The 26,518-nt window shown below is 35.6% G+C and overlaps 3 protein-coding genes across 4 annotated transcripts in view; all 3 read right to left on the minus strand.

The window, feature by feature from the left end:
- LOC115924212 (TWiK family of potassium channels protein 7-like) overlaps window positions 1–11,456 on the minus strand; it is a 38,919-nt gene extending 27,463 nt beyond the window's left edge. The window contains exons 1-4 of one of the 2 annotated variants that reach the window (XM_030986118.1): window positions 11,109–11,456; window positions 7,807–7,988; window positions 2,822–2,895; window positions 1,157–1,857 (exon numbers count right to left, since the gene is read on the minus strand). In XM_030986118.1, coding sequence (XP_030841978.1) covers window positions 1,157–1,763 — 607 coding nt within the window. In that variant the 5' untranslated portion in view covers window positions 1,764–1,857; window positions 2,822–2,895; window positions 7,807–7,988; window positions 11,109–11,456. Of the gene's footprint in view, window positions 1–1,156; window positions 2,035–2,821; window positions 2,896–7,806; window positions 7,989–11,108 lie in introns of those variants that run through there. The other variant, XM_030986119.1, reaches the window with a different exon arrangement.
- A 3,463-nt stretch (window positions 11,457–14,919) lies between these two features.
- LOC100892939 (protease-associated domain-containing protein 1) lies at window positions 14,920–19,999 on the minus strand. The gene is made up of 5 exons (XM_030986120.1): window positions 19,833–19,999; window positions 18,669–18,769; window positions 18,098–18,207; window positions 17,212–17,379; window positions 14,920–15,603 (listed from the first exon to the last, which is right to left on the minus strand). Exons 1-5 carry the CDS (start codon window positions 19,906–19,908, stop codon window positions 15,486–15,488), a joined length of 573 nt encoding a protein of 190 aa, XP_030841980.1. The 5' UTR covers window positions 19,909–19,999; the 3' UTR covers window positions 14,920–15,485.
- Window positions 20,000–22,575: 2,576 nt separating this feature from the next.
- LOC757340 (slit homolog 1 protein) overlaps window positions 22,576–26,518 on the minus strand; it is an 87,604-nt gene continuing 83,661 nt past the window's right edge. Inside the window, exon 29 of the mRNA XM_030986121.1 lies at window positions 22,576–26,391. Within this exon, the coding sequence (XP_030841981.1) occupies window positions 26,162–26,391 (230 nt within the window). The 3' untranslated portion in view covers window positions 22,576–26,161. The remainder of the gene's footprint in view (window positions 26,392–26,518) is intronic.

A 26,518-nucleotide genomic window follows, 5' to 3' on the forward strand; every position in this document is an offset into this window, starting at 1 on the left:
CCAGTTATGGTCATGCGATTGCATTGTGAAAGAAACGTTGTGGAATCGATCAGAAAAGGTTGATCATCTAGCATCTAGCATCTGCGAGGTTCTGGAATCATCAAAATGATAAGAAATTTGGCCCATTCTTCGTAAAGTTACAAGCACTATACACAGAAAGATGTATATGGGACTACCCTATATATCTCTCACAGACCATGAGAGAAACAAATTTACCAAATATATGAATTAGTAGGCGGTTTCCCGGCAAATTTTTTATCATCATGTATTAGTCAAAACATATTCTTTCACATGATTGGTAATGACAGCTTCCATTTCATTTTTTGAAATTGGGGCGTTTCCAATACTGGTCTTTACCTTTAAGTGCATAATGTGAAAGTGTACACAAATCTAAAGTTCGCATCATTATTGTGGGAAAAGGCGCGAATTCCCCGATAATAAACGGATAAAGGAAACCACCCCTTCGTGGTCTTCTTTATATAGTAAACAGTACTTGATTTTAACGGATGCGGTTTATTCGTTCTCGGCTGAAAATCTGTTTTGTTAGAGCGAACTAAGTTAATATGGATTAACCTAGTTCGTTGACTACATCTTGTGCAAACCAACGTGTCAACGACCTAACTTCACACACAATAATGAAACTACAATTGACTAGTGTTATCGTGTATCCAAAAAATAAATGAAATTAATGAATTAATGATTAATGTCATTTCTTCAAGAATATATGGTAATTAATATGTTCGAAACCAAGACTGAAATGATTACGCTTAAATGTTAATCGGCCAGTCGTATATTATATTATTTGCAACATAATATGAGCCTTTGGTTTTACAGAGGAAACAAGTTTCACAAATTGATTGCTTTTGATTACCATTTTACCATAATGTTATAAAAAGGAAAGTTAAGTGGATATAAGCACTAAGCTCAATATTTATAAATTGAACTGTTAAATTTATATCGTCCCTCTCTCTCTCTCTCTCTCCTATCTATATCTGTCTCTCTATCTCGCTCTTTCTCTCTGTCTGTCTGTCTCTGTCTCTCTCTCTCTCTCTCTCTCTCTCTCAAACACACACACGCACACACACACACACACACAAACGTCATATGCAATAGAAAATGATGATGTACAAAATGCTGTATACTACACATAACTTACCGATGGTGGTAATGGTCGTCATACTGAAGAGCATAGCGCTGGAGAGATTCCAGGTTCGACCTACTAGCAGAGAATCCATCCTTCCAATCGTCATTCCAGAACGTACCATCTTCTTCATCACGACATCAAACTGTTCATCCATCTCTTCCACCATAGCGTCATCATCACAAGCTTCACTGCTTTCGTAAGGCGTCCCTTTGCCAGCACCCTTCGTGCTAGAGGAACTCGTCCGACCAATCGCATCTTGAGGAGGAAGGGGCGTGGACCCTGAAGGGGTGCAAGTTGTTCTATTGATGGCGATCCCCCTCATCTTCACCTTGGCTTCATCAAGCTCCCTGTAGCATTCGAGGGAGCAGCTGTTTTCCAGCGTGTAGAAGACCCACGCCCCGAAGCCCAGGTACACGAAAAGCACACCCAAGAGCACTAGGTGCGGGATGACGGCCCGGACAACTTTCTTCACCGCGCCCAGGATGGTGTGTCTCTCTTTGAGCTTGGTGATCTCCTCGGACTCGTTCTCCCTGTTCGTATTCTGCCGACGAGATCGTCTGGTGGTCATTTCCCGGCTCATGGCACTCATGGGCATGTCTGACATCTCCGGCTGTAACATCTTGGTGGTGGAGGTTCTTCCACTGGTTAATATATCTTTGGGATCTCCTGGAGTGACGTCTGTTGTTATAGTGTACGCAGCTCGTTCTTTATCTCTGTAGTATATAATAATGATAACAATTATTGATGATGACGATGATGTTAATGATGATCATGATAATAAACTAAAATAAAGAACAATATTATGAATGCTGCAGAAAACTTTCATCGATTGAAAAATAGTAGACAAGCTTCCACCCACTTAATAATACATGGACAAGCCAAGTGGTTCTTTACACAGTTTCTTGCTGTCTGCTGTCTCGAGATCGCAGGAGCGACGATAGGTAATAGTGAATAACCAGGAAGGATTTCTCTTAAATTGTATAATCTCATCCGGGAGTCTGGACATAACAATCGACGGGATGATGCCCCTACTATAGATTTTGTCTTGAACAAATAAAACACTTTGGGTCAAGAAAGTTTAAAGAATAGATTAATCCTTTACTGAGTAGAGTAAGTTATTCACTGCCAGGTCTGGTTATTCATTGTCGCCTATCTACGCTCCAGTGATCTCGAGGCAGCACACAGCAGGAATATGGCATGTGTGAAGATTCCCTTGCATTGAGAAAGTCCACAGGTCTGAGAGGATGAAAGCTTGCCTATTTCATTTTTCAGTTGGTAGAAACCTAAATTACATGTTGATTTAGGCCTACAAATACATTATTATATTAATACGTGAAGCGATTCAGGAACGGATTTCCAGAAAATGTAATGTTTGTGTTTCGAAATTCAGCATGGAAATTGCTATGCATGGGTGAGGCAAACCTGTGACAAGGTATTAGGCTTCAAGAAAAAGTGTTTATATAAATGCAAACTACAATTCAAATTCAGTATCAAATGATATTAAGTTTAAAAGAAACATAAACATGCATGTAGACGATGAATTAAAAAAAAAATCGTCATTAATATAACTGTCTAAAATAATAGGGTTAGGCATAAATCAACTCACAAAGCCGCAATACATGTTAGTAAGTACAAATGCTGTGTAAGGGTTAAAGTGAAATGATTATCGTCACTCACACACAGACAATGGTATTCTGGTTGGCACGTGATCACAACAAAAATGCAGACAACACGTCAAGCGAGGTCAAGGCCTGTGTAAACAAAGATTTGAAGAAAGAAAAAAAAACATATATAATATATAATCAATAAACACTTGAAAGAGTAACGCCTAAAATTGTATTCATCGCGACGGTATTGTGGTCACGATAATGAAGTTATGTATATATTGATTTAAAACGAAATTGTACAGAGTTTAGAGCGGACACACGGTGGTACTGGCCTCCCATTTGATACCAGGTGGATGCATGGTAGCTATACATTGTATATGAACCCATGCATTTTGTACATGAAAGGTTTCTAAAACGTTAAGGTAGTCTCTTGGTAGAAAATACTTGTTTGGTAATAGTAAAAGTGTAAAACACCCAACATTTAGAATCCACAAGATTACTTCAGATATCTCTACTGGGTGTTTCTTACACAATAGTCTTTGAATTTGGACAAAATTAGGATACTTCATGCATGCTTGGCAAAACCAATGTTTAACATTTTAGATCACTTCCAAAAACAAAAGTGTTTTTGTTAACCATAGCCTGCAGCTATTGTATTTTGAAATATGAAATAACTATTATGCTACTTTTTGTTGAAACTCAATAAAACACTAAATTAATTCAGTATAACAGTAAAGCGAAAAGTGAGGGTTAAACAAATATTTTGTAAAATGTTTTTTTCCCTTTTTCCCGAAATGTAGAGAAACAGGATATCATAAAAATGAATTGCCTTTAGGCGAAGTGTAATTGTTTCTTTTAGATAATGTTTATTTTTCAAAATTTTTGTTTAACATTGTAACACTTTAAAAACTATTCTCCTCCAATAATAATATTTTAGGATATTGCATTTCAATAACGACAAATCTATATACCGTATATGGATCACAGTTTATATTTTGGCGTTTTTCAGCTGATTTTCTTTAAAAAATAATTCTCTCATAAAAATGTTGAAATTGTAACTTTGTTCCCACTGATTCAAGCTCCATGTGCTTACTTTTGAAATAGTATACAAATATACACTGCCTTGAGAGGTTCTGGTTAAAAGTATGCGCAAGAGATGACTCTAATAGTACTATTTGCTGAGGGGCGCAGCCCCGAAGCAAATGGTACTTTTGGAGTCACCGAAGCCCATAGTTTAACCAGTACCTCGAATAGAAGGCATGGTATATTTGTTTTATATCCTGCATCAAAATTTATTTTAAAAAAATTAAAAAAAATTGGAGAAACAAATTTAGACCCCAAAAAATGTCAATTTTTATCTAAAAAGATTAAAAATATTTTGTTTTCATTAAATTAAGATTTGAAGAAAAAACAAATTAATTCAATTAAAATAGTAAACCTAAAATAGTACTCTCATATAGTACTTTCTAAAAATAGGTCAAATATTTTTGGTCATGTGACGAGCTCTCAACCAATCAAAAGCCAACAAATTTTTGATGCAGGATATAATGATGATTATACTTAGTTTGTTGATAATATTATATCTTATTAATATTATCTTTGTATGTTTTATCATAAGCTTTATGTAGTAATTATTTTAATATTGCTATTATATCTCACGTGCTGCTATTGTAAACTGAATGTCATTCAGCTCTCGGGCTGCTATTTTCGGTTTGTGTAATAAACCATTCAATAAATAAATAAATAGACAGCTTGAAAGTGATACATCTCAAGTACTTCATAATCTACTTTCGAAATCCCCGATTGAATTGCCTTGTAAGTACCTAATAGTTAAGTGCAGGATTAATGGTTATAATAATGTTATGTTTAAGGTACAATGTATTTTATTGCTATTGTAGTGCTATAAAAATTGTAAACATAAGTTTAGAATGAATGAAAATTGTGCCAGTTCGAATACTGATACCAGTAAAATTGTATACATTACGTGATCAGTTTATACACACGTAATTAATTACACAATGCTTCACGTCTTATAATTATTGTGTAAAATATATTTGTCTTCAAATATGAAAATATACGTTTCGAGTGTGTGATGTAAATTCATATTTTAAAGCTATCATCAGAACATAATCGCTATCATGATTATGCAATTTGAGCGACATAGATGATTACGCCATAAACTCTCGACGGTTAAGTAGGCATAAAGTTTAAAATAACATGAACATTAATTCATTTTCAATCACGTGAACAGTTTGAGGGCCCGGGGAAAGAGGAAACTTGAGGTACTTGAGATCGAAATTGTATTGTGTCCCTATATAATAAGTACCCACTTAAGACTGCTCCCGACCTATAAACCATTGTTTGTTTAATAATACATGATTATACATGTTATTATTGTAATTCTTTACAAAGCAGCAAGATACTTAGACCGAAATGACTCAGATATCGACGGTTGTTCCGCTGAGACTACATCTGGCTCCACTTTGAGGGAATGTTGTAAAATAAATGTCAGTTTTATTTAAGATTTCCCCATACCTGCCTACATTACTCTACATAGACGGTAGTGGAAATCCACTCTTTCAGGACTCATTTAGGTTTGGAGTGGAATTCTACATTCTACATAGTGGAATCCACTATCAGAAAAGAAGTCATTTACATTTTTAGAGTGAATTCAACTCCAAAACTGAGCGATGGCATCCCTGGTATCAAAATTATGATGACCAATGAAAGAGTAGAGTTCGACTACCCTTAATAAAGTGAGTACGCTACATTTGGGGAAACATTCGTGGTTGTCAGATTGCAGTGGAAAATTCCAAAAATCATTATGACGTAACAATAGACACATGTCGCCGTGTTCCGCGGGGGCGAACATTTAAGCATGTACAGATGTGGAGAAAAAAATTATCACAACGTCAATAATGACATTTGTGGTTTTATAAGGTAAACCGGTTATGATAGTGCATTATAAAGTGGCGTCAAAAGGCAATGGTACAAGTTCGAATTGTTTTTATTATGGTCTAAAGTCAGTTCAAAATAGATCTGTCCCAGTCAGGTCATTTCCTGTACATCATGTATACGTTAAAATAAGATAATTCTAGGCGTCAAAGTTTTGGGATTCATTTCCGCATGTTCCTAAAAGGTGACATTAGAGAGCCATTTATATCATTGATTTCAAAGTGGCTGAAGTGTAATGAATTGTTGTTAAATACAAAGAAATGTGAATTTATGCTATTTGGGTCAAAGAAAAAGTTATCATATTTTCAAAGAGCTCATGTTTTTATCGATGTAAAGTATTTAAAACGGGTTGATGAATGTAAATATCCAGAGGTTTCATGGTAACACCTTCTTTAAGTTTGGACGCCCATACTGCATCTGAGAAGAAAAATATAATTTGTAATTTACATTGTTTAAAAAGAATTAGGCTTTTTGTGAACAAGAAAACTGTTGTCATATTGTAAAAAGTACTCTTTCAACCTCATTTTGATTACTGTTTCGTCGTATGGTATAATGCTGGTATAATTTTAATCAAACAGTTACAAGTATTACAAAATTGGGCTTTATGCATTGTTCTGAAAGTTGATACCAGATTTAGCTCCCAGCTTTTATATACATATTTCGACATTGAACGCCTTGAATTACATTGGATCGTACAAGCTGTATGTTTTGTTTTTAAATTATTGCACGAATTCTGACCACATTCGTTATGCTCCAGAATTCATTTGAAAGAAAACGTATCCTATGTACATTCGTAAACCAAAAACAAATTGTAATCGATTGTGTAGGATTTATGCCAGTACCAAGTTATTTAATCATTATTGCCATGTCTGTTTTTTCACGTGCTGAACAAGATTTTAAAACAAATGATTAGAGAACTTGCGATTGATTAGGATCAATCGCAATTATTTATAAGACGGGGTTCTATAACCAAAGGATATTGACATCAAAATTGCCATTTCGCTTCCTACTTAGTTTTATGGGACCTTTAATAGATTACAGCCATTTTTTTATTTATTAATTTATTATTTATTCGGCAATTCACAAAAAATATAACAATGTAAATATGAGGAAACAAATATTAAGAAAATGTCAATTATAAATGCACAATCTTCCTGGAGGTCCTCTGAGTGCATCAGTTGGCTGCCAGGTAAGAGGAAAGCCATTGAATTAATACAATGGCAAGATATACTAAAATCCGTTAAGTGGTAGCTTGCATTTACCTATATAATTAGTGTTATTCACTGGATGTTGATGCTTTGAATGCAATCATAAATCACACTTGATAATTAGCTGCTTCAAAAATAAGTTTGATAGAGTCGATAATATTGCTTCATCAGAAACCTATTTTTTTAAATCAATTTCTTATATTTTATGAGATATGTGAATTTGGTTCGCAGTCACAACTGAAGTATGACCAAAACAAATATTACAGAAATCGTGCAAACCTCAAACAAACCCAAAAAGAGTGAAAATCTCTCTTAAAATAGAATTGAAAGATAATTATATAATTTTTTAAAAATAAATATTATTCATTTTGTGACCGTTTTCATTTGAAACATATAATTATACAGTCGGGGAAATCAAAATTTCTAAACACAAACTTGTGATTACAGACCTACCGGCAAAATCCTTTTTAAATCAATGCATCTTGGTCTGTTTCCGTCTGTAGTCTGAATTTCCGATATAAGTGTTTACATATTCTTCTTTGTTTACATTCACGGAGTCAATTCCCATTTGAATTAAACGAATCGATTGTAGTCTGTCTGCAAATCTTTATTGTGGTATTGAACAAAAACAAATTCATAAAAACAGGCAAATATTTATCTTCACAGCCAGCAGAAAATGGGGTTCAAAGGGCCCTATAAACCCCATATTTTGTGGCAAACGGCTAAACTATAGGAACTTTAGTTGAATTGAACCGTCTCTTATAAAATCTTTCCCTTGACGCCTAGCTGATACTACTTCACAGCAAAATGCAGGCATCGGCAGCAATGAAAACTGCACTCGGTTAAAAACACTCGGATAATAGAATTAGTAATGTGTATATAAAATACTCACCTAGCCATGATTTCGCAGAATATAACGGTACTATAGTTGAAACTTTTAAAATTAATTGGGCTTTCAAAGAAAAATTGAAGCACTGGTGAGAGTTTGCACGCCTCGAGCTATGTGTGAAGTCCTCCTTCAGAATTTGTCGAAGTCCGGTGCACCGTCTATAGCCGCAATCAGTCTTCAGTTGGCTGTCGAGTTGGAAAAAACAGAATAAATGAACACTTCACAGAAATTGATCGCCAATTAAGCACAAGATGGAGGCGGACAGTGAAAACACTAGAAGAGCACTGGGAATCTGGACACTCGAAAATACCATGTAAGGCTGGACGATTTACAAAAGCAGATTATGTAGTAGTTCGAACTTTTTGCATGTCATGTACCAATGACATGAGGCTGTGATGTTTGGAGTTGATACGAGCTTTGTATATCTTGTGAACGGATATGTGAGTGCCCTTTTCCTTCCTCTATTTTTGGAGTATTGAATGGCGTATAGCGTGAATTTGGTCAATGAGAGGGCAGTGGGGTATAGCGGCCGGGGGGGGGGGGGCGCCGGATGGAGGAATGGAGCTATCGAGGGAAAGGTGATTGCGTCATCTTCTTCTCTTCTTTCTTCCCCCATTTTCGTCTCTCTTGTGATCTCTTTCTCTCCCCCCCCCCCCCCCCTCTCTCTCTCTCTCCCCCTCTCTCTCTATCTCTCTCTCTCTCTCTCTCGCTTTCTTCTGCTTCTTCTTCTTCTTCTTCTTCTTCTTCTTGTTTTTCTTCTTGTTCTCCCTTTCCTTTTCTTTATGAAATTATTATCATATCATTATTCTAGTGATCCTCGAAGGGCTATGCAGCATATCACGAAGATGAACTGAAGATAGCAAGAGGTGTGAGGAAGATAAATGAGGTTTAATAGGATAAGTGCATTATATGCCTCAGGAGGAGTCTCTGTAAAGGTTCTCTGGACTGTCAGCATGCAGGCACTACTGTTGCTGGAAGGCTATTCTATTCTAAGATAGAGTGTTGGGCTTACTCAGTCGCTTCTGGCTTTCAATCTCTCTTTGTCTTTCTTTTTCTCTCCCTGTCTGACATCTCTCTCTCTCTCTCTCTCTCTCTCTCTCTTTCTCCCTATCTCCCTCCTTTTATTTCTCCTTTCTTTTGCAAGTCAATGGGGTGAACCTGAAGTTAAAGGTAAAGACCAGTATTGGAAACGCCCCAATTTCAAAAAATGAAATGGAAGCTCTCATTACCAATCATGTGAAAGAATATGTTTTGACTAATACATGATGACAAAAAATTTGCCGCGAAACCGCCTACTAATTCATATATTTGGTAAATTTGTTTCTCTCATGGTCTGTGAGAGATATAGGGTAGTCCCATATACATCTTTCTGTGTATAGTGCTTGTAACTTTATGAAGAATGGGCCAAATTTCTTATCATTTTGAAGATTCCAGAACCTAGCAGATGCTAGATGTTAGATGATCGACCTTTTCTGATCGATTCCACAACGTTTCTTTCACAATGCAATCGCATGACCATAACTGGTCTTTACCTTTAAAGGAACTGGGTATATAACATGGATAACATTCATGTTTTTAAATATTTTTGTATCTAATGATCTAATCCTACGGTAGCACAAGGGTGTTAAAAGAATTGAAGAAAACAAAGTTATTTATTTATTTCTGATATTTAGACAGGATGACTCATTATCACAAATTGTGGTGGTCTTCCATGAGGCCCTGTTAAACAGAATGAGGAACAATAGGTTAAAAATATATATAAGATAATAATAATAATAAAGTCATAAACATATATTCATAACAGCAATAAAGAATAAGTAAGAACATGACTTGTATAAAAATAATATATAACGTATTTGGCACCCTCGTAATGAATGAATGGTTTGTTTGCATAATCATCTTAAAGGGAGGCTTTACTACTTCAGCAAGAAGGGATTAGACCACCCAGTGAGCCATCGAGGTCACTGTGACAGGTGGCTATCTCATTAACTCAGCTCTCATTTAACATAAGAAAAAGAGGATCATGGGGGACCAACAGGCACCTATTTGGGAAGTTTTCTATATAGAGGGAGCAAGTAGCTACAAGTAGGACAGTGTGCCTTTAAAAATGAAAGAATCGAATCGGAAGCTTGTATGTACAAGCATAATGAACCAGGAACATTTCCAGGCAATATATCATCAGTACTTGAAAATGATTAGGGCTAGCTCGCAAGACAATGACTTATAAAATAAACAGCTCTAAAAATATATGACTAGGTGATTTACACCAATATTACCGTGATAACCATAACACACTTCAACGCTGTTATCTTCCTCTGCATACACAGTAAAAATGGCAATAAAATAACATAAGCGTAAACAATCGGTATCATAATTTTCAGAGAATTGATTTATCATGCATGTTAATTGATAGGCTGTGCAATAGAGGTACATTCCCGTGTGATGATAAACGGAAATAGCCAAAATAAACTATATACTTGATTGTAAATTTAATAATCGTAGGCCTATAGTTTTACTTTTTTTAACTATAGATAAATAGATATATAAATAAATATATAGATAAATAAATAAATAAACGAATGATAGAATACGGTACTTTATATCCACTTCTTATATGTTTGATTGTTTATCTGGGTTTTTTTTAAAGCATTTATTCACATAAGCTTCATCCACAGGCAATCGTATGCATGCATGGCTGAACAATAATAAAGAAAATGGTTATTATATGATGCAGATCATGAGAGCAGAGTCCATAAGATACGAGATTCCGGAATCGCTCGTTTCGCTAGGCTACTGAAAATAATCAATAAACGAGTCATAAAAGATAATAATTAATTTTGTGAATTTTCTACAAATCAATCCAGAAATAATTGTGTATTCTTGATGGAATGAATCAGATATACAAAACGCGTAACACATTGAAACTTCGATAGAATTGACAAAAGAGAAAGTTGAACAGTCTGTGTCTAAGAAGTAAGATCTAAGACGCCGATATTTAATAAGGTTAGGCTACGAGAGTTAGAAATATGAAATGTTATTTGTCATAATTATGCCAAAAAATGTCTTTCGCATTGAGTACTGTTTTACTACTTTGTATTTTTGTATTTTATTAACATTTATTTCCTTCTCAACAGCACAATATAAAACACAATGTATATATACATGATATGTGTAACAATTATTTCAACATAGAGTATACAGTAAATAATTCAGATATGGAAGGAGGCGAAAACCCGGAAAGCATAGGAAAACAAAACAAAACGAAGTAAAACCGGAAGAAAAGAATTAATACATGGCCTACTTACCCAGGGTTGCGTCTGGTACTAATAAATGCAATGTCAGAATCGCATGGACTTGATACAAAAACAAGTTAACAACTGCAATTATTTAGAAAATCCATATATAAAAGCAAAGCCACATCCATCAATTCTAGGTTTCAGTAAGGATTCAAGGAATGTTCGCTTAATTACTGCTATGGCTATATATCGCAGACGACAGTCGAAGGCGGTAAACTCATCTTTTCCACATTTTGCAAACTCAAAAGAAATTCCGACATTGACAACATTAGATGAGGATCGTTTAATTGCGGGTGTCCGGTGTCCAAACGACGTTTCATCAGTGCGGTTGCAATCACTGATTTGCAATACTGGAGCGATGGAGTAAATTGGCTCGATGCTGCGCTGGTGTCTGAGCTCTCTCTCTGACACGGCCAGTAGAGGGCCGTTCAGCCTAAATGTTCCCGATTCGTTCTAGCTTCGTTCTTATGTCTATTGAAGACGTATGGATGGTGGCGCGCGTGGCGACTGGATACATGCTTGGATGCATGGATGCGCTGGAGGGATGCACTCGCGATCGAGGAGTCCTATTAGAATTTGAACTGACTTGACAATGACATCATTGTATCGGAAGGATCGCTATTCCAGGTCTTTGACATTGACATATTTGGCTTGGCATTTGCAGCCAGGCACCTTTCATTTTTAACGGTTTAATCCACTCAAGCCATAGAGAGACTCAAGCACTCTTTTTTGACGGATCGTTGAGAAAGGCTGGCGCGAAGGATTGTGATGAAAATAGGCTATTGAGAATATGCCGGGTTTTTTTTTTTCTCTCGAAATAATGGGAAGAGGGTTTGATTTATACCCGGGATTTATACAATTTTTAGTGATTCTTTTTTTTCCCAATAATGTTCGAGTGCGACCCCATATAGTAGTGTAAAGACAAATGATGTATCTGCGGAAATTGTCACCATATTAAAATGCAGTGTCATAAATGCACAGTATATAGCTTATAATTCTCGATTATAACGTGTAAATGAAAAATTATGAACGCAGTTTAATAGAAAGGGCCCATCCGCATTTTTCTGCCGGTAGTTTCGGAAATTAAAGCACTGTCGTTGTGCCATTCCCCCCGCCCCCTGTCTGCGTTTATCTCCTTCTCTTGGTTATTCTCTTTCATTTAACTGTTTTTCATCTAGTTCTCTCCTGCATCTTTTTTTCATTTCTATCTTTCCTCCATTCTCCCGCCTTCCCTCCCTTTCTAGCCTCCCACTCTCTCTCTCTCTCTCTCTCTCTCTCTCTCTTTCCCTCTCTCTCTCTCTCTCTCTCTCTCTTCCCTCTTTCCCCGCACGTTTCCCCATCACATACGCCTTCACCTGTTTTTTCCGCCTATGATTGATCCTGTCTGCGCTCTTCGTCACACATTATAATCACATGTCAAATATCTAGCTTACTGGCGCTTCATCCAAACATCAAGAAAGTATCACCATTGGCAGTATATACCAGGATCCAATGATAAAGTGGTAGATCCAGGGGGTTACCTAAAGTACATACATCTTGTTTGTGTGCCAAAACTTTGGACCAGGCAAAATTATGCTGTTTTCATCTGTTTTTTTGTTTCTTTGTTTTTTTGTGTTTTTGTTTGTTTGTTGTGTATTGATTTTGTTGCTGTAGGCAAAATATTTAGGAATTTTGTCCCCACTCCCACCCGGAAGATAACCCCGGATACGCCAATGATGCAATTGTTTCAGAATCCTAATGGACCGACCATCAAATTTATTTAAAAAATACACCATGTAAGTGTCACTAACACAAATACCGAGTCCGAGCATGGCCCTAGCTATGGTCCGAGTCTCCCATATACCGTCAGAGATCGAATGGCCACAGACAACCATAAACTTTCACCCTGCACAACATTGCACTGGAACACTTTGTTTAAAAATCAAAATGTCATGGCACTTTATTGAAGTAGCATTTTATTGCAGTATCATATCATTGAACTCTTTCTAAAAAGTCAAAGAATGTGAGGATTATTTCAAAATTGAAGAAGAAGTTTAACATACAAATAGCATTCATGTTGGAAAAAAATGATGTTTTTAAGTACTTTTGAATTAGAAAAATGGAACAAGAAAATACAAGATGAATTACTTAAACTCTTTTTTTTCTCCAGCTACCTGAGTAATTGTTTAACAGAACAAAACAATTAATAAACTTCTGTAATTCTTTTGCAACCGCTGCATAATTAGAAAAAACATGACACATGAGCTGGTAAAATTGTATGCAATTACCATACATAAGCTTTAAACCATTTTAACAAAGTAATAAGATTTCCATTAACAAACCACATGAAATTTGAAAACTTACTTGAGACAAACTTTCTAACAGGCCTGAATAACAAACAAAACTGAAGCTGAATTTATGACACTTACGTAAATTTAAACATTTATTTTCCTATTAAATCCAACTTAAATAAAAGAACCATTGTATCTCAAACACACTTTTGAAAACTGGAAGACATTGGATCGATATAATCTATGCAATATTCACATAGAACTCACAGAAAAGAATCCTTTTCAAGTATGAAATCAACCTTTTATTTTGTACAAATTTCACCGATATACAAATAGAATAGAATTTAAACCCCATATTTCTGTTGTTGAACTGCAGACGACAAAGAAATACTGAAAGTAAAATTTAAATAAAATGGAATATAAAGATATTGATTTATATCACAAATGAACAAATGGAACAAATATATTCAACATGTGTAAAATTATGGAAGAATGAAGAAAGAAAAACATAAGCGTGAAATGTTTACTTTAAATGAGCAATTCATCTGCGTAAAATGCAAAGAATAGAAAAGATTGATGCACATGAAGCAGAAAAAAATAAAGCAAAAGTTATTCTACCATGTATTAAAAGCAGTTATAATGTAGGAAATGTGCACCAAAAATATATGTACCCCTTAACCAATTCTTTATTCCTTTATTTTTCACACTTCATTTCGTCTCTAATATGCGGTCATCCTAATCATATTGCATAATATTCAAGGCACATGAACAATCCACAGCCGAGTTGAGGGTAGATGAAAAGATTGAGGTTGTTTTAAAATACATATCCTCATTCTGGCTCAAATTCCCCACATAAGTGCAATTACATAAACATTTAATCATTCTTCAAAATGTTGTCTATTAATGTAGCCTATCTTGTAGGCTGGTAAACTTAACAAATCAAACAATCTACAACATTTCAGAAAGACAGGATGTTCAATGAGACAAACAACACAGCCCCCCCCCCCCCTAACCACCACCACCAATTCAGGGGAGGGGGCGGGGCTCAGCCCCTATTTATCAATTTTTGGTTACCCTCTGTGCCACAGGCCAAGTGACGACCTATAATTTACATACTTTTTACAGAGAACATTAAATTTTGAGGGTTTTCAAAGCTCAGTGATAATTGAGATTGAGCACAGGCTCAGCAATTATCACTCAGAACAATTCTTTACTGATAAGATAATCTTTACTGACAAGATAATCTTTACTCTTTAACAGAAAAACTAAATCTTTACAGAGAAGTATGTTTAAAGTATAAACGATGAGAATTAATGGAGAGTCTTTTTCCTCCATCCCCCCCCCCCCCTTTTTTTTTTTTGGGGGGGGGGTTACATTGTGAGATTTATGAACTCCTATACAAAATACATTCCAATATGATATTACACTTATTCAGCTGAAATAAAGAGATTGTAATAATCGACGCTGAAAATGTGTTTTATAATGTAGCACTTGGGAAGACAATCAATTTTAAGGGATTTATCTTTTAGTTTTGTAAGGTCATCTTCTAATTTTTTGTTATTTACAATCTCTTCTACATGTATTACAGAATTAGCTATTGATGCCTTTCGAGATACAGATGGTGAAATGGATTATGCAAAGAAAGCCTGATATTTAGTCTTTAAGATGATTTCTGAAGGTATTTTCAATTTGTTTTGTTTTGTTTTGCAAACATATTCAATGTCTGACTAAAAACTGTTACATTGGCCTTTACAGGACACCATAAAATAAAGATGGAGACACAACCTTAAGGAGCCAAGTAAAAAGAGTGCAACAACCCACATGAAATGAAACATTTAACAGATATCACCCTGTATGGGCAGTCTACGAAAATTAAAAATTAAAGCAGAACATATTTGGAAGCATTTCATCTTGCATAATTTCTTCTTCTATTCACACAACTTTGTATGAGTTACAAGGTCAAAGGTCACTATTCTGGTGAACTGCTCTTATAGAGACATAGCCATCTTCCAATACTTCAACTAGATAAGAAAAAGTTCACATATAATTTCTACATAAAGAATCTCTGAGGTTGAAACTTGAAAGCCCATTTTTGGAAGCAATCGGATCTGTTTTGTTACCAGAGCGTCCACGGAGGCCTGTGAAGGTGTGAGTATGGAATGCCGGTTGTGTTGACTGGAATGGCTATCTCAATGGGACCCTTGTGTTCCATGAGGTAATGTTCAAGCATATTTCTGCATTGGGTGAAAGATTATCATATTGAATAAATTATAATCATATTTAAAGATAATGCAAAGTTTTGAGAAATTTTGAAAATTGGATGGATAGTACAAGCTAAAGTTATATCAATCTTGAGAGGGAGCTGTACAACAAAAAAGAATTCATTATTTACAATTTCATCACTTTAGACTCAACCGCGGCAATGATCATTGAATATTGTAAAATTGCATATAGCTTCCAATGGTCATTTGACCCAAATTCATGACCCCATACCAAAACTTTGTATTAAGTTTAAGCCTCCTCCACACATGAAACACCACCTCAAAAAAAGAGGGAAATGTTGAGGCAAAATGGAAATAACATGACCACAGCTCGCTTAACATTCTTGTAAATTATACAACTAAGACAAGCTAGAATGCATAGAAGCCCATCTTTTACATGTCTAATTGCCTTTGATCTACACATAAATTTTCTCAGCTTACATTGACAGTGGCACTCATTAGGTATTTCCCATGCCATGGGTAGAGAATATATTTTGAATATGAAACAACTTCTCGGTTTAAAAGTTTCCCTGGATACTCTTGTACAGGATCATGAATGAAGAAGTGTGAATCGAGGCTGACACATACATTCAAATCAACAACAAAGTGGGAAGAGCAACTAGAGGGAACAGCAACAAATCCAAAGGGTACTGATTAAAAAAGACATGCACTGTGCACAACTACTCATTCTTCCACAGGACAGCAGCAGAATAGAACCTACTCAAGGAGGAAACAGTTATGTCTACCTCCAGTGTAGCCTTCAAGCAGAAATCTCAAATGTGTAACATCTCTCCTGCCATAGCACATACACAACCATACTAATCAAAACATTAGTTAAGTACAGTACATCCTAAGTATACCGTCGCAAACAAAACAGAAACAGGATAAGAGAGCCAACTGTAACAACAATGTGATTAATCGTTACTTTGTACATAAGGGATAGGGGACTGCAAACTTCCGCTTGATTAGAGGACTTGCAATCGATGTTGATCGATCTTTGGTATAAATATCTAAACATACTGGTGAATATCCATAATAAATAGACCATTTTCGGGATGTATATATGTTTAGCTAGCAATGGGCTATTGCATTCACCTGTTACATATCATTGTACCTCAATAGACAGAATGCAAATTGCATTGGTGCTCGGTCGGACAAACATTAAACAACAGGCGCTGACACCAGGTAATGTACATGCGGTTCCATGCTGACGATTGAAATATAATAATTCATATAAAAAGATATTCCTAACGAGCCACCTAAGTGTTTACATTACAAAATCATGAATGTAGCTCATGCTGCAATGATAATTATAAACCTTTAGGTCAGTCAGGAACCCCACAACTTTTACAAGATATTTATGATTGGAGAATACGAGTATGGTAAAAACCGGTCACTCAAAGATTTTTACTTTTTTGAGGCACTTTTTGATCATTTTGAAGCGCAATTTTTTTAGGGCTTCAATATTACGCCATACCACAGACACTGATAACACGTAGGGCAGTGCATCTCAGATTTAACATTGTTGAACAATGCCTTTAAAGCTTGATTTAACGTGTTTGACTACCCGTATAAACTTACCCATCTCTTCCCTGCATGAAAGCCACAGGAATACTCGTAGACCGTTTTGTATCATCGTCAATCATGTCAATGAATCTGTAATCATTTTTCTCATCAGAATCAAAGATAATCAGCATCAATGCACCAGCTCTGTCGGCGACAATACTTTTGGATAAAAATGAGCACTCCCTGCAAGAAAAGGGGAAAATGAGTTGTATTTTAATGGTAACCATGGAAATTAATGTATAAGGACAAGAAGTACTGGATCCCTAACATGTTTAAAAATGATGCTGCAAATATTTGCATAAGGATTACAAAATTCAATACATCATAAATTAATAGGACCAAAATACCACAAGGAGGATACAATTTTGAAGCCTGAAATTCAACTTTTTGGTCATCGAATGATTTGTTTCAATTTGGCTTAATATGAGTACCAGTAACCTTTTTGAATAAAGTCAAAAAAGGTTTACCACTAAAAGTGCTCAAAACTACACTTCAGAAGTAATTTTGTGATAAATAATTGAAAAACATATAGAGATACAAACTTTGCAACTTAAAGTTCTTGCAACCATAAAATTTTAGAGAAATATAATTCATATGAGAAAGGTAGATGTTTTCATGACCAGGAAATCCTTTAAAAAAGGGACAATTAGTGTGAAAATTATTCATAAAAGAAAGGTAGATTTTTCATGAAAATAAAATATAAGAAAAATGGGACAATTAGGAGAAAAATTCATCATAAGAGATAAGTTGGCCAACCTGTCACAGAAATATAAGAAAACAAGGGACTCTTTCATAGTTTAGTAACATTCACTGCATGCATGAGAACACTACGGTAATGAAAATGTAAATGCACTGAATCTCCAAAACCAGTGATAAATAGTAGATGTTTATAGGTGCTTACCCTCGTTTTACAAGAGCGACCGCTCCTCTGGTTTCCTCTGCATTCTGGATCTCTCCACACGCTTCTATAGGATCAGCAGCAACCAGTTGGATTCCATTGTAGAAGAAATTCTAGAGTGAAAAATACCATATTTCCAATATTAGCAATAGTCAAATTAACCCCTTGCCTACAATAAACGTTGATACTGGTGTTTGAGCCTCATGTCACATGTTATGTAGTAACTAACATGTAGGGTCATATTCTACTCAAATTTAAATTTGACGCTGGGCTTAAAGTGTACCAATCACTGTCAAATACAATTTGCCACAGTTACTATACACCTAAAATATAGAAAGTCAAAATCAAAAGACTTAACCCAACATTTATGGGCCAACGCCAAAAGGAGTATGAAGAAAATAAAGACTAAAATACATCAAATCATTTTTATTGTATACATGTTTGAAAACTAGATGGCACCATAAGATGCATAGACCATACTTTTCATTCAATCATAACGATGCTTAATGATGATCTGGTTTTGTAAATATTTTCTTCCTCTCACTGTTTCTTTGTATATAATGTAGGTACTTACAAATATTCCTCCAAAGTTCTTGGCAGGCCTGATGGTGAAATCATAAGCAATGTGGCTTGGTTTCAGCACCCTAAATACCAAATTTTCATTCACTCCGTGTCCTGAAAATTAATTGAAAGAGGTCAAGACAATGAAGTAAAAAAAAAAGTACATGTAGATTTTAGCTGTGTTTACAAAATAGAAATCTAGACCCCTATCTGATTAAATTAAAGCTACATGTATGTTACAAAGTTATAAAAAAAGTCAAATTTCTGCTGGCTCAATGCATCCATCAATCTACATGTACATCTATTGCCAATGGGCAATGATTATCTCGAATTGAGATAAATTAAAAACACATATCAATCACTACATTCGTCTTGCAATAAATATTAAATTACTTTACGATAATAGCAATTATTTCAGTGGGCAAAGGCGCACGCACCGAGTCCATTGAATTTAGGGAAATCCCTGCTGCATGCGCCTTTTTACACTACTCGCTATAGTTATAAAGTAGGGATCAAATTGGCAACACTAAATCAGCGTTTTTTTTCGCGTATACCGTATGTATTCACATGATGTAGGCCTACATGTATGTTGCGTTTGCGGCAGAAGTGAGAACCAACATCGCGAACTCTCACCATAGGCAAAAGTCAGCATTTTCATAATGTAAATTGCATGTTACTGCGTTATAAGCCGTTAGCTCATTATCATCAGGATCAACATGTGGAAGGTAAGCAAAGCAGTAGGTCTATAACTCGAGTGAAAAATGTCCACAGTTTGGGTTAAATTCGACCCATAATTAGATCTAGTCTAATAAATATTCATTTCAAAGTTATTTGTAGAGTCTAGACTAGACTATGACTGAGAGAAAGAGGCATTTATTTAGTAATGTACACTTTCAAAATAGCTTTGGCCCTTATATTACTTCGTTAACCATGCCATCCTACTTCTACTAGCCCTGGCCCTCGGCCACTCCTACAATGCATGAAGTCTAACCGTACTACTAGAGCAGAGTTCAGAGGCTCACGCTCCGTGTTCGCTCCCCTGCCCTACCGGTCAACACTGCGTAAGGTATAGGCAGTCCCATATGCTTAAAATGATGTTTCTAGACCGATTTTAGATTTCAGACAATCTCAAGTTGATAATATTACGACATGCCGTAAATAAAGAATTCAAACTTACCCAAAACTCTGCCTGTCAAATTTAAACACCAAACTATTACACAAATAACTTTCCAATCCGCTGGAAATGCCCTCATCTTCACTGTTCTTAACTCTAAAAATACAAAAGTTCACACAGTCACAGAGGTTCAAATCGCAGCAACCCGATACTCGATATCGATATTTTGCGAAAGAAATTTCCAGAAATATGCAGCCCTTGTGACGTGTATAAGAATGCAGATAGAGAGAAGAAATTGAAGAACAATGCACGGCTATACACATAATGTTTTCTTTATATGATTTTATTTTAGGGGTGGGGATCGAGATTATTCTATGTTTATTTCTTTGTTTTTCTGTTTGTTTATGTTGTTCATTTGTTTTGAGAGTGGGGAGCGGAGGGCGTGGGGGGGGGGGAACTATATAATCAGTTTTCTGAATATATTTTTTAATATCATGGGCCTCATTTTTAGTTCCCGCTTAAAGTTTTTGTTTATGGTATATCTTGTCAAGTATGTTGAATGCCTTTTATCATATGAAACTATTCTTATGTGAATATATAAACAAAGCAGCCGTTGATGTATACCGTGTGAGTCAAAAAAAAGTTTACACCTAGAAAATTGCCAATTATTTTAAAATTCATCTATGAACAGTAATTATTTTACATCTTATGAAAGAGTGTTTTATCCCAAATCATTTGGTATCATTTTTGTGTTGTATGTGTTCACGCTTGGATGAACACGAGGCTTTGTTTGCGAGAGTGCAAAAATCGACTTGCGCCAAAGTTATGCGTACAGTATGTATTATGTTGGGATTAGTGGAGTGAGAGAATGAATTAAATGTATCAAATGAAATGCATTGCATATGCTTTTTGCAAAGGGCAAAGTCACACTACCCACACACATGCGCACAAATGTTTGTTGATATTTGATATTTGATATGTGTGGCATGATTAACTTTGTTAGGGATGTTATTTGGATCTGGAAAGACCGAATTAATACCCAAATCCAAATTGTTTTATTTAAACATCACATAAGCAACTCAGTGGCGCAAGCCGTCGATTTTTGCACTCTCTCAAATAATTCCTCGTGTTCATCCAAGCGTGAACACATACCACACAAAAATGGTACCAAATGATTTGGGATAAAACACTCTTTCATAAGATGTATAATAATTTACTGTTCATAGATAATTTTTAAATAATTAGCAATTGTCTAGGTGTAAACTTTTTTTTTACTCACTCTGTACATATAGTATAGAAGACTGTTAGAATTAATATAGAGAAGGATTGATACTTTGTAGAATGAAAATGAAAATACGAAACATTGACTTGGTCTTTTTGGATTGCTCTCATTACTTCACTAAATTTTGTCCTATTCCCACAATCTCGATCTTTTTTCTTCCTCCTTTCCCTTACTCTCTCTATACATATTAATGTAGCTCCCCGGCCTGCTCTTCTTCTCTCACGAATATCCCACCTTTTTTTATCATTCCTGGTTGTTGTTTTTTTAAAGTTACTCGGTGATCTTCGTTTTCTCTCTAAGCTGCTCTCTCTCTCTCTCTCTCTCTCTCTCTCTCTCTCTCTTCCTTTTCTCGAGAAAACCAATCGAAGAGATGGGAAGGAGGGGGCCGAGTGGGAGACTTGAAGAGTGTGATCGAGAGAGAGAGAGGCCGGGGAGAGAGAGAGAGAGAGAGAGAGACTAGGAGAGGGAGAGAGTGAGAGAGAGAGAGAGAGAGAGAGAGAGAGACTAGGAGAGGAAGAGAGTAAGAGAGAGAGAGAGCGAGAGAGAGAGAGACGGGAGTTGAGGAATTCTCTCTCCTTCCTTGACGTACCCCCTTCCCTCTCTTTAATACTCCCCCTCTCTTTCTCTCTGACTCGATCCCTTCTCTCTCTCCCCCTCCCTCGATTTCTCTTCATCGTTCGTTATTTCCGCTTATATCAGTATCTTTCACAAATCCTTTCACATGAATAGAACATCTCTGAGACACTCTCCCGTACACCCCTCCCATAGTTATTGCTTTTATATAGATGACTTCAACATGCTCCACTCTGACCAAAATTCCTCCCGTCTTCTATCATCAGGGGTGGCGGTGCGTCCTTTAAAGTGGGTATTGGGGTGCATTAACATAAAAGGGCACTTTATGGGAAAAGGTGGAAGTACAAAGGGTAAACTCAAAGCAGGACAAAAAATGTAGACATTGGTATATACGCTTACATTGTATAATCTTCAACATGTTCTATTTTCGTGATTCAAGATACTGCTTCAGCACCATACTTTGCCGTTGCATGTGTGTGATTATCTGAATATTCATTTGTGAGAGATCAAAGCGTCTTATTCCAAAGGAAAAGGGGCACTTGTCACAGTAAAAAGGGGCATCTAACAGATTGGTTAGGGTCAATGATCAGAAGTGATAAGGGGCATTTATATGAAAGAGGGAGGGGCACCTAGTGGCAAAAGGAAAATGGGCACTTTTCAAAAGTGAAAAGGGGTGCTTCTCGCTACCAAAAGGCGCACTCATCAGAGGTTTTTAAAAATGTATTGAGAGGGAAAGTGAGAGATAGAGAGATGCACTGTACATGGATATCAAAAGGCAGATAGAGATCAAGAGAGAGAGAGAGAGATAGGGATAGAGAGAGATAGAGATAGAGATAGAGAGATGGAGAGGAAGAAAAGTAAAAAGATGGAAACTTAACCACATTCACTCTGTATGTATCTTAGAAACATACATAAGTTCAAACAGGAAAGATACAACAAGGCAAACAACCGTTTCAGTTTACATTAGTTTGTTTTAATAGTCTTCATGATTGTGGTAATAGCTAGCAGCATACTATTAACAAGCATAGAGTACAGTTACAAAGTTAAAAATTCATAAAACCGGACCTTTTGGGGTGAAAATATCAACGAGCGAATGTTTCAGTACCAGTAAAAGTACAACCACAAAAAAATAGATTTTGGATTTTGAGATGCAACATGATAGAAGGAGCATAATCATTTAATGATAATGGTAAGGGGTATCCGAACAACTTATCCACAAAATAATTATGTCACAAAACTCACTGGCATGATGTACAATAACAATAGTAGTAATGACATCGATAATAGTGATAAAAAGGACATGGACTTTGAAAAATTGTATTAAATCAAGATTTATTTCATCCACAATGAACCAATATGCTATATACATACAAATATTAAAATAAACCCATTTGTTAATAATGCAAAATGACGAGTATAAACAGAGCTTTGTACTTTTCAAAAAAATCTAAAAGGTTGCATATGAAATTGATAAATAAGTAGAATATAAAACTGATATACAAACAAAACAATGACACACAAAAATACAGTGGTCATATACTCACGCAAAGTGGACTTAAAAATCTTATAGAAAGTATAAAGACAATTCACATCCATGTAAATCAAACTAAATGGGGAATTTTGGCAATTAGAATATACTGGAAAAGTCTTAACTTCTTATGAAATGGATAGAAAAAAATACACTCTAGAAGGACAACAAATCTTTCAGGTAGTTTGGCAATTCTCTAGAACAAAATAGTTTGGCCACATGTTATGCCTTTTTGTAGCATAAATTTACCAATACAATACATGTATTAGAGATGGCATGAAAGAGAAAATTCAAAATGATTCATGACATGGTGAAGTGCTATATCTTCACCATTATGTCTTATGTATAACAATTACAGACAAACAAACCCTAAATAGAATTTAATTGATTCAAACCAGTTTTTGGTGAATATGTCTTGAATAAAATGAGAGAAAAAAATTATTTTGAAAAGTTAGAAGAAGATCAGAATTTCACCTGAATTTTTCAGGGGTATATATGTTTTTTATTAACAAATTATACTTTGTCTATGTCATAAGAAAGAACATTATATTGGAAAGTTCTTCAAAACTGTCTACTGGGCCATTTTGAAATCATTCAACTTTTGTCAAAAACAATGTTATAATTTCAAAAGTAAATAGTCTGAACTAATAGCCAGTATTGGTCTGATTAATAATGCAAATTAGGGGGTTTCAATTAAATTTGAAACTTGTCAAAAACATTTACTATGATGTTAACCAATTGAATACAATTTGATAGTTTTATTTTGGTATACAGCACTCACTTTCTGTCGACACACTCCCTGGAAAGCAAGGGCATTGTCATCATCACTTACATCTAATCGTGTGTTAAATGATTAAATATTTACATGATAAATACATAAAAATCAGAATCATATCAACAATTGAAATGCATACAAGTAGAATCTCATCTTCAAAATGCCCTCGCCACATTTTGTTTATTTTTTCTAATTTAATAAACCAATCCTGTTATCACTTTCAAGCAGTACATCACCAGTATCATTCTTACGCTAATACATTCTAATCATCAAAATGAAATATAAGCAATAAACATATTAGCACAGGTGTGTTTTTAAATAGATTTTATTAATTAAATCAATTTTGGGTAAGCCTTTACAAATGAGAGGAGTGAATTGTCCTAGCACTTTGCCTGTTGCATTAAACAAACTATCAGCAATGTATTTCACTTTCATTTCCTGAAAAGGCCAATATTCAGAGATTTTTTACAATTCAAATTAGTGTGAAAACCTTTTAGGATTAAAACCGTGATATCACATATGTACCGACAAAGTGAGGACTACATATTCATACATGTTTGTGTATCCTGCATTAGCTCCTACCCATTAAGTTTATGCACACATTTGAAAATCTACCTTCTTCTCATATTCTCTTTATTTTTTATGAAACCATTAATTACTACAATGGTAAAAATTGTGCAAGCAATAAATTCTTTTCATGATTTTCATCGTATGATTTCACTCAAACTTCAATACAATTAATGTCCCTAGTAGACAGGGATTCAAAATCGACAAACATTCAACAATTTTACACTAATGTGCGAACCTATCATTAGATTTTGCATATCTTTTTCAAAATTCACATAATTTTTCCTGACAATGCAAAAATATATCTTAAAACAAAAATATTACTCGAAGTTGCTCAAGTGGCACATATAGAATTTACAACTGGTATACATATTCATATTCACATTATTAAACGTTAGCATATTGTTTAATTTTTCGACTATTTCAAATATTAGATACTCCAACTTTCGTGCAATTGAGACAAATAACGTTTAATGATTCTTGTTTCAGGCCAATCATCTTTTATGACAGGTTACTTTGATGAGCACATGGAATTATCAATTTTCACAAATAAAAGAGTTGTAAGTAACAATGTAAAAACGGTCCCTGGCAGTGCGGAGAATTCCCTAAAAATACTTGATTCACAAGTAAATAATCATGGCTGTAAATCTATACAGACACGAGGCAATTAACAACACAACAGCTTTGTGCTCGACGTCACAAAAGCCAAGCTACACTTTATGTACAAAGAAACATTCTAGATAAATATACAAATATGCGGTGACACCATTCAATTTTTTTGTTTGATATACATGTACAATTATTTCACCTTTCTATATATACCCGCTTGGCCCCTAATACTTCATAAACCCTTGCCACACATAGTGCAACAATGGTACTAGTAAATTGTGTACTTCAGCGCTGTTCACGAGGAGAAACCGTTTCAAACTCCACACCAAAAGCACATATTTCGCTTACATGGTACAGAGAAGTTATCAAGTGCACACCTCAGTATCGCAATTCAGTGAAATGAACAATCTGGCCAAACAGATGTATACTTTCTTGTGCTTGTGTAACATTTAGTATAGTGTACAAATTTGCACAATTCTCAAATTAGACTTCAGGGCCTTAATAACGGATAAAAACACATATGTTACGAGAGTATTTAGAACAAATTAAGGAGTAAAGGTTTTATCCAGAATTAATGAGTGCAATAATGCTGTAGTAGTCCTTCAGAAACACTGGCTCTCCGAGGGATCAGTATCAATAGATGAATTGTGTCTCTCCTCGGTAACAGTGAAAACAATACCCATGCATATAGTGTGTACAAATAATTATAATACAATATATATTGGCAATTCATTGGGTACTAGTGTCCTCCTCGATCATCAGCTCCAAGCCCCTTGTACAACTTTTCCAGTATTCCGTGAATTCCACTCCTCGAGCATCACCACAGTGGATGCCAATTTGCTTCCAATGCTAGTCCTTTCATCCTTTGCCACAAAAAGTTCCTCGGTTTGAGTCACAGGATGCCTGTCACGCAAATATATAAACAGTTCATGAGGCATTCTCACTCCAACTCTAAGTATCGTACATGAGTGACGCTAGCTGCTTATGTAAAAGGAGGAGGAGGTGTGCGCGAGTCTAGATCGTTGTTACGTAAGGCAAGGGAGGTGGCGCCCTTCCCTTTACCCTCCTTCGCAACCCTGGCACGCACAATTCCTCACTATCTTGATCTCCTGCGTGATAGTCGTGCCATCGGGGCAGTGAAGCCTCACGTTCCTCATGTGACTTCGGGCCGGCTTGCAGCACGATAGGCCGCACTCACCGGCACACGTTGCGTTCCGGATGGGCCGTAGCGTTTGGCAACCGTCCATTTCATACGTATTGTTGACCTTGATACTTGTGCATGTTGTTTCTGTAAGGGAGAAGAAAAAGAAAGGCACATTACAATAGGATATAAAGGTGATGCAACATTTGCTCTAATGGGGACTATTAATCCTCATCACCAGGTGCCTCAGAGAAGATGTAAAGCTGTAAGTCCT

Source organism: Strongylocentrotus purpuratus, unplaced genomic scaffold (assembly GCF_000002235.5).
Source record: "Strongylocentrotus purpuratus isolate Spur 01 unplaced genomic scaffold, Spur_5.0 spur5_scaffold_15, whole genome shotgun sequence".
Lineage (NCBI taxonomy): Eukaryota > Metazoa > Echinodermata > Echinoidea > Camarodonta > Strongylocentrotidae > Strongylocentrotus > Strongylocentrotus purpuratus.

Coding starts and splice junctions, on each gene's coding strand:
- LOC100892939 (XM_030986120.1), bottom strand. CDS start 19,908: ATGAGGGCATTTCCAGCGGATTGGAAAGTTATTTGTGTAATAGTTTGG. Junction 18,770..19,832: donor TTTGACAGGCAGAGTTTTGG/GTAAGTTTGAAT, acceptor ATTAATTTTCAG/GACACGGAGTGAATGAAAAT. Junction 18,208..18,668: donor AGAACTTTGGAGGAATATTT/GTAAGTACCTAC, acceptor TTTTCACTCTAG/AATTTCTTCTACAATGGAAT.